This window comes from Dufourea novaeangliae, unplaced genomic scaffold, assembly GCF_001272555.1.
Source record: "Dufourea novaeangliae isolate 0120121106 unplaced genomic scaffold, ASM127255v1 scaffold332, whole genome shotgun sequence".
Taxonomy (NCBI): Eukaryota; Metazoa; Arthropoda; class Insecta; order Hymenoptera; family Halictidae; genus Dufourea; species Dufourea novaeangliae.
Window position 1 is genome coordinate 39,781 of NW_015374201.1, and position 8,564 is coordinate 48,344.

Sequence of the window (8,564 nt, forward strand, 5' to 3'; positions counted from 1 at the left end):
AGCTAGGCAGTGAGGAAGAGTACCGTCGAACTGTAAGTGAGCTCGTTCATCTGATCTCTGTAGGGCAATCTAGATCTCGTCCGTCCCGATTATGTCGCGATAGAAAATCTAGTATCGCATCTCGCTAACGCGCGCGGGAGAACCACGGGGGTTCATCGGGAATCAGAATATCGAGAATTCCGGGCAGCTTTCCTCCAGGACGCAAAGTCAACGCGCCAGTCACTAAAGTCACTGTACCAAAATCTGTAATCGGCGGAGCGTAATACCGACCGCGCCTATGTAAATTTCGTATGGAACATCTCGAGCGGTCGTGGACCGCGAAATAGCGAAATATCGTGTATCTTACCGGAATCCGGTGTTATCGAAGGCGCGGGTCGCGACGATAGTCGACCGTCGAGCCATTTATTCTGCTGTTAAATTACCGAAACACCTGTGTTGTAACGTGGTCTCGTAAGAGGCCGGCGCGAGAAATCTAATAAATTGTTATTCGATCTGTTAACCGATCCCGAGAGGTGGTTTTGATTTCTCTTACTTGTCTGTATCGTCCTACGGGAACTTCTGTCGCGAGGAGAGTCTATCGTTCCGATATTTGCGAACCCAGGGAACCCTGGTTTTATCGAAAATCCGTCGGTGGGTGCTTTCTTCCCGGTTGTACGGTAGATTTCGGCCCCATCGGAGGGGCAGGTTTCGGACCGATATTCGGGGAATATCGGTCGGTACGTAAAATCGTACCTGGCGCCCGGTAAAAAGTCGGAGGAACTCGCGGGGCCGCGACCGGGGGTGAGGGGCCGGGAGGGAGCACTTTGTTCGTGCCGTGTAACGGCCGCGCGACCGGCTGAAATCGCGGATAACGTAACAATACATAACATGGAACGCATCCCTCGCGTAATAGGAAGGTTTACAGACTACTGTATTTTTCATCGTTACTTACGTCGGACTTTCACGTGAAACCCTAACACCGGACAAATGAATTCAGACAAAGACATTTTTCGTTGTATTTGTTGTTATGGTGATGTTACTGAAGTTCTGCCCTCCAGAGTGTTTGCTATTATTCCGACGCAAGCTTTTATAAAAATTACACGGAGCCACCTACGTATCATAAAATATAAAATAAGTTTTATCTGTATATTGCTGGACAAAAGTATTCGGACGTTCCATGTACGAGGTAAAAGTTCAGCAAAAATTTTCAAATAAAATATCATAGACGATTCAAATGGAACGCCATCATCCATATTTTCTCGATGTGTGGACCCCCAAATATACGGTATATTCAAGAAAATAAACAATTTGTTCGAGGAGGACATTTAGAAAATATATCGAGTGTGGTCGACCTAAAAAAAATAACAATTACACAAGACAGGCGTTGATTATGTAATGCAACGTCAGTAGTATCCTTAATTCAAATAATACAGGAAACGGTTTTTGTCCGAAAACATTTGTCCAGTACTGTATTTTATTTGACTTTCTTCTAATAAGATCTTGCATATATGAGTCTGATTTTATGTAGTTTAATAGTATTTGTAGCATCATGGTGCCATTGAGCGATTATTAAATTAAAGTATTGAAAACACTGCATGATATTTAATGGATAATTCCCAGAAAATGGTGGTCATGGATGTCTCAATTGTCTTTGTATTCACAGTCAGTTAAAAACATTCTTCATGTAACGTTAGAACCATCTATTAAGTTAAGTACACTTTCTATGTAACACGGTCTTTGGTTCGGACAGTGTAAATTATGTGTTCCCTTGTGTGGATCCATATACGTGCAAGGACGGTAACTGTTTCTAAATGTGACGATTAATATCCGTGTTCATCTACCTTAACGTCGTGGATGACAAATGTGGGTTAATTATTTATCACGCATTTACTGAAGAAGTTATATGTCTAATTAATCTTATTAAAAGAAGCAGCGTGAAATATCGTTTATAAATAACAGGGGTACTGTATTTTCTTGTATTATGTAACTTATTTTGACATTTTTATACGAAAAATTATACCGCTATGTGGATTATCCCAAAACGTTAATTGTACTGTTTATGATTTTAAATTGCAAAATCATGAGTGGGAAATTTGTAGTATTTCGTAAATTTTTGGAAAATTTGTAATATTTTTTTCATATATGTACGTATATGTATCTTAATAAAATTTGTTCTTCAACAAATCAAAACGACCGAAAAATGTCTTAAATTTAAATCAATCTGCTTTTACACACTGATATACGTAACATATTTGTACATAACATATACTTTTTAGTCATCTATTGTGTGAAATAAATACGTTTTACAATAATATGATTAAAATTTATACATTATATTAAACCATGTTGAATTACCGCCTATTTCATACTTATGAAAATAGAAACAGAAAATACATACTAGCGATATAAGAAAGCGCTGCTTACTTGAGACCGGCAACAATTTCCATGGCTGAATTAAAATTTCCGGTGTTCCAGCAGGTTTGAGCCACTCGAAGCAGACAAGACAGAGCTGCCTGTCTTTCTTCTATCGTCGCGCCGCTTACTATGATGTGTGTGGCCCATGAGCTTACCTGAGTAACACGGTAAAAATAGTACAGAGTAAAGTAATTTGTACATTGTTCTATGCATCAACATAAGATACGAAGCAAAATTTGTTGTCCTCATGAATGTTTTATAAACTTCTAAAGAACATAAACAGCATTAGAAGATGTGAAAAATTTTTACTATATAAACAATAACAGATAAATAACCCAATTGGCGAAAGAATATAACCAATACTGGTAACAGAATTATAGAAGAATGTAAAAATAATTAGAAATAACTTCACCAGGTGTGAAAATCATTTCACTTTTTACTTTCATAATCGGTTTATTTGTTCGATGGTAAAGAATTAAAAGGAAAATTGCATTTAATTCATGGTACAGTTAAAAATCATTACTTCGTTATAGGTACTGTTTCGGAATGAAAATATAAGAGACGCGTTCGTCAAAAGTAAATAGGACATAGCGCTCTCGCACCATACTGCGAGCCTGTTCACGATTGCGTGCGCCCAATGCCGATTTGCTAGTTTCGTTCCTGGATTTCGCGACCATGTTGCGTGAGAGCGCGTGCGTTAACGTATTTACGGAATCTGCGCAACTCTGTTCGAACTATCGATTATCTATCAATATTTTTGTGGTGATCGATATTCTTGGACCAATCCGGTGCTTCTCTGAAAAATCCTAACGAATTTGGAACTAAAACCAGTAGAAACTTCGCTGCTCGCCGAGCATTCTGTCGTGAAACTTTGTAGTAATCGCAGATCTTAACAAACTTCTCATTTTTCAACTCGTTCGTTAATTATCGCAACACCACCAGTGTTATATTTATCGTTCTCGACGCTCGAGTACAATTGAGGCGAAAATGGGCGATTAGTATATACGATTTTCGTGATCGCCTAGATTTTTTGTGTACGGCACTCTCGATCACCACTTCGCGGCTTTCCAGTGCCCACCGAGTGTAATCGCGTTTTCGTGAGACATTGTTAAGACTCTCAACAATAAACTGTTCCGGCCAAACTCCGGTGTATCTTTTTGCTGCAGCACCACCTTCACTCCGTATCCTTTTCAGGATAGAACTAGCTATCCTAGGGCGGTCGTTTCATTCCAATGATCGACTCGGCCCGCAATAAACTCGCAACATAAACAGGTACGTATCTCTTTATATTCATTTTCATATTTTATTTATAGCTCCTGCATTTTGCTAATTTACACTCAACCTATGGTACTTTCGTTAAATAAAAAATAAACTTTTAAAAAATAATTGTTATTATAGTTACACTGTTACAGTATACCAAGTAATGAATTTATTTTCGCTGTAACATCGAAAGTCATTTTCTTGCGACTTACAATTTGAATTGGAATATGTCAAGTCGAATTTATTGTGTAGCTATTGTCTGCCATTAACCCTGCCACGATCATTAGTCAGCTATACGTTCGAAATAATGACGAGGAAGGAAAGACACGAAAATCAGTAAGAATTTCCTTAGATATTTCGCAAACCTAAGAAGATTTTTGAAGAAACGAGATTAAGATTAAGTGGAAAAAGTGCGTAGTCGTAACAGTATTGAAGAAACGAAAACGTGATTCGATCGAAATAGACCCAAAAACCGTAGCAGGGTTAAGAATTACAAATAAGGGCGACGAGTAAGTCGAAAATACAAACAAACCTAAGGAAGTCACAAGAAATAGCGAGCATTAAATATCAATATGTAATTAAACGATTCACTATACGTCTGTTTCAGTAAATTTCCAAATGTAACTTTCCGGTGTCAATACCTATATTAAACTTTATATTTATCGTTTTGTAGCGACGAGCTGCAATAACTTTCTAAAATGTGAAGGAAAGGTAAACATACCTCGTTAAAACGATTGATGAGTGTTTGAACGGATGAGGAAAGGTTGGGAGCAGGCCAATTAGACTCTTCCTCGGTCTGGGTCGAGCTGTTGGCGGTGCTGGGATTGCTGTAGCTGCGACTCGGCGACGGGGGTGGCCTGGCAGGTGGTTTCTGCGTGTTCAGATCTTGCGCCACGTGCCTTAGGTACTCTTGCGGTGGTACCTGGTAGAACAGCTGGTACTCGGTCTCCGTCAACCTGAGCGCCACCTCCTCGGGGAAGTGCAGCAGCTTGTGCAGATCCTCCAGCTCCTCAGAGCTCCGAGGCGGCTGCGGCTGCGGCCGCTTCTCCAGCTCTAATTAAAGAAAATGTGAAAACTAACACGAACAGACTTGTGACCAGCTTTTAAGGAATTGAATCCCTTTCTGCGAAAAGCCTATTCTCCCTTCAACCGTTCAAACTGAGCTAAATGACGGACCAAATAGAAAAACAATATTGCACGTTCAAAGGTGTGTCTGCACAAGCTTGTCTTTATTACGGAAAGATTTACAGTGGTTTGCAGAACTATTAGTCTATACAAATCTATAATTCATTATTCCCCCATAAAACTGTGTTTCGGAAAAGCAGATACTACTTATGGGTGGTAGTGTCTTTATCTCACAGCTTGAAGAAAAGTTTACCCCGTTTCATTTTATATTTTACTTCGGGAATTTTTCACAGATGGTCATGAATTTTGCTTGTTTTATGGCCTTCGTTGTGAAAAAAACTTGTTCTTTTGAAAAATTGGGCATGTGTTGTAGCAAAGTAAATGTGTGGGGAAATACTTATGTGTGATAGTGCTCACCCACTGATGACCACTTATTAGTATTTGTATTAATTTAGCTTTACTGTGGCTAATAAAATTCTATTCGAGTTCAATACAATATCAAGTGTTACTACACTGCTGTCACAACACTGACATTACGTTTGCCAGACAATGTAGTTACTTGTTTCACCCTTTGACAGCGGCGCTCGTTGTCTTGTCCTCTAGATCAATAGGTAGTAACGCCGGTTGCACGATCCAATCACAGTATTCTCACATTTGGCACATAAAAAATAAATGATGCCCCCCATGGGTCCTACTTCATAGCAGGTGGCGCAGCGCTTTGTTTACCATACTGCGCTGCGTTCCTGCGGTGCTCCATTACGTTCTACTGTGCGATCCGCATAACACGTGTTGATTAACCTACCATGAGTAACGAGGAAATTAGGAAGAACCGATCTGGAGAAGAAAAAAGAGATCGATTGTGGGTAAAAAGAAGGCGACTGGCGAGGAAAATTCGTAAATATGATTCTATATTATCAAGATCGCGGAGTAGATCTCGAGATCGTTCGGGGTCTTCTGCGCATCAAGGATGGTCGAGAAGCCGTTGTGGAAGATATTACAAGAGAAAGATATGGTAACGAGTTTGATCAAGACGATGAAGAGCGTAGCCCACGAGGTGCGTCTTATCGTAGTCTATCCTCGAGTCCACGAAACGATAAAGATGGCGTCGAGCGTTGCTCACCAGGCACGTCCAGCCATGTGCAATGTCAATTGGGACACGACAAAGATGGCGTCGAGCGTCGCTCGAGACGTACAGGGACCTCGTGTTTAGTGACTGATTGTTGATTCACGATTATTGTCTAGGCGTTATCCCCACCACTGGGGGGGGGGGGGGGGGGGGGAGGGGGTGGAACCCGGCAAACGCAAATATTTTGCTGTCCCGGCGCGCCGAGGCGGCTTTCAACTCACGAGCCAACGACTGAACGTTACGAGCACACAAAAAGGTTCCATTCCCGGGTGTCGGTGTGACAATACTAATGCAACGATAAAACTTTCTTATTTTTGGATCTTTATTGATGAATCTTATATGAACATATTGGTGAGATTTTTCTGATTAAAATGACACCAAACACGATACAATTTGGATCATATTTACTTATGATTTATCAGAAGCGATAATGATCGAAAATGAACTGTTGGCACTTGCTACATGAGTAGATATGTTCCAAATTATGTCGTATTTGGTATCATTTTAACCAGAAATATTTCTCCAATATACTAGTAAAAGTTTCATCGTTACGTTAGTGTTGTCTCACCGATACCCAAAAATGTAATCTTTTTTTGGCTCGTGAATGGGTAGCCGTCTCGGCGCGCCGGGCAACAATGTATGCGCTCGATGGACTCGACGGACGAAGCGGGGTAATGTATGACGATTAGTCGAAGCGTTCAATCATCAGCGACTGCCCAGAGAACTGCCAACGAATTAAATGTAGCTGGTTCAACTCCAGTCACACGTATTTTTATTATTGGCCGAAACGGTACACACAGAATCCGACGTGTGGTCGGCTATAATGTAACCATTGGTCGGCGAGAACGTCGCAGGCGGGTCACGCAGTCGAGTGCTCATCTGCTTTCACTCTGTTTTTCAATCGCTTGTCCTTTAAATACTACAAAGGCGAGTTGCCGAGGCTTGAGCTTCGGGGAAAAAACGTATTCTCGAGGATCAAAAGTGTTTCGCGTAGTCCACGATTATTGTCCGGGCGCGGACCCGAGTTCAGGACAATAACCGCGAAGACCCTGTACGGTCAGCTATTTGCAATTCCAATTGCAACCCAACAAAGACGACGTCGATTCTCGCCCGAGAGGCATGTCAAGCCATATACACTGTCAATCGCGACATAACAAAAATGGCAGCGAGCGTCGTCCGAGGGATACACCAAACCAGAGTTTATGTTGGCAACCGCGATATGACATAGGGAATGTTCAGCTTGCCCGACAGGTACCAAGGACCGTGAATTCAGTTCTTAATATTCTGGCGAGCCAATTTCCCCATGTTTTCAGATATACAGGAAGACGGTAACATGACGCCTCCTGGCAGCGACATAGAAAGATTAACAATATCACGCCATTCTCGCAATAGGTCAATGGAGGAGGTTATAAAAAGGAATCCAACGCCCCAGGAGGAAGCGGACGTGGGAGAAAAGGAGAGTCTTTCTGCAGAAACTCTCGACTGTTAGGAGATGATTTAATAGAAGATTCGGCTGTCGGGCCGGAATTCCATAATACTGTTTCTGAAAGGTGGGTAAAAATGTTAAAATCAGGGTTGGCCAAGGACTCCAAGCAGGAACTGTGAAAAAAGTATTCACCGGCAGCAAACTGATTAACATTAAAAGCACCTATACTTAATCCCGAGGTAAAATCTGTAATGTCGAGCACTGTGCTCAAGAGGGATGAGTACCAAAGACTAGAGCAAGACCATCTAGGCAAAGCTATAAGCGCTGTCAGTGGGGCCTTGACAGAGCTCCTGATATGTGATAAGCCAGGAAAAGGATAGAGGTGAACAGGCTCATTACAATGATCAGCGAAGCGGGGAGAATTCTCACGGATCTCCACTATAGAAAGTCGGTGACGAGAATGGCATTTATTTTACCCGGATTGAGCCCGGTAGTAAAAACGATTGCAGACGGGTGTCCGGTGCAGTCGTTATTGTTTGGTGAGGACTTTTCTGAAAGAGTAAACTCCGCCAAGGCAATAGAGAAATCCACGACGGCATTCAGAAGCAAATGAGTGTACCGAGGCAGTCGGCATCATCTGCGACGAGTAGGAAGGACTATGGCGAACGAGTGAAAAATATCACCAACCGTTTAAACTCGAGAGTCCCCCTGTAAGAGTATGCTGAGCGCCACAACAGGGGGGGGGGCGGAAAGGCTATCAACCGTGGAATACGGTAGGGCGCCGGAAATAGAAATAAGTAAATTAGCTGACAGACTAGAACACTTTCTAAAATAGTGGGAATTGATTAAGACTGACAAAAATATCTTGCAAACTATTAAAGGATATAAATTACCGTTTGAAGGAAAAATCTACCAACTAAATGTACTAAAAGAACCTACTTATTCCTAGTTAGAACTGACAGTAAAAGGTTCATTCTGAATCTAAAAAGTTTAAATAAATTCATAAAGTCACCACATTTTATATTCAAGACAGAAGACCGGTTATCAGGTTACTGACAAAAACTTCTTATATGGCGTCAATTGATTTGAAAGATGCAGACTTTCTTATACCAATTAATAGTAACGATAGACAATATTTGAGAATTTTATTTAAGGGGAAATTATATTAATTTAATTGCTCACCTTTCGGGCAATGTACCGTTTCCTTCTTATTTACTAAATTGTTAAAATCGG

At 41.2% G+C, this 8,564-nt stretch overlaps 1 protein-coding gene across 1 annotated transcript in view; it reads right to left on the reverse strand.

The window, feature by feature from the left end:
- LOC107192291 (1-phosphatidylinositol 4,5-bisphosphate phosphodiesterase epsilon-1-like) overlaps positions 1-5,536 on the reverse strand; it is a gene marked incomplete at its 3' end in the record, with an annotated part of 43,439 nt that extends 37,903 nt beyond the window's left edge. The window contains exons 1-3 of the mRNA XM_015581507.1: positions 5,506-5,536; positions 4,376-4,707; positions 2,404-2,549 (exon numbers count right to left, since the gene is read on the reverse strand). Coding sequence (XP_015436993.1) covers positions 2,404-2,549; positions 4,376-4,707; positions 5,506-5,536 — 509 coding nt within the window. The remainder of the gene's footprint in view (positions 1-2,403; positions 2,550-4,375; positions 4,708-5,505) is intronic.
- Between the last annotated feature and the right edge of the window lie 3,028 nt (positions 5,537-8,564).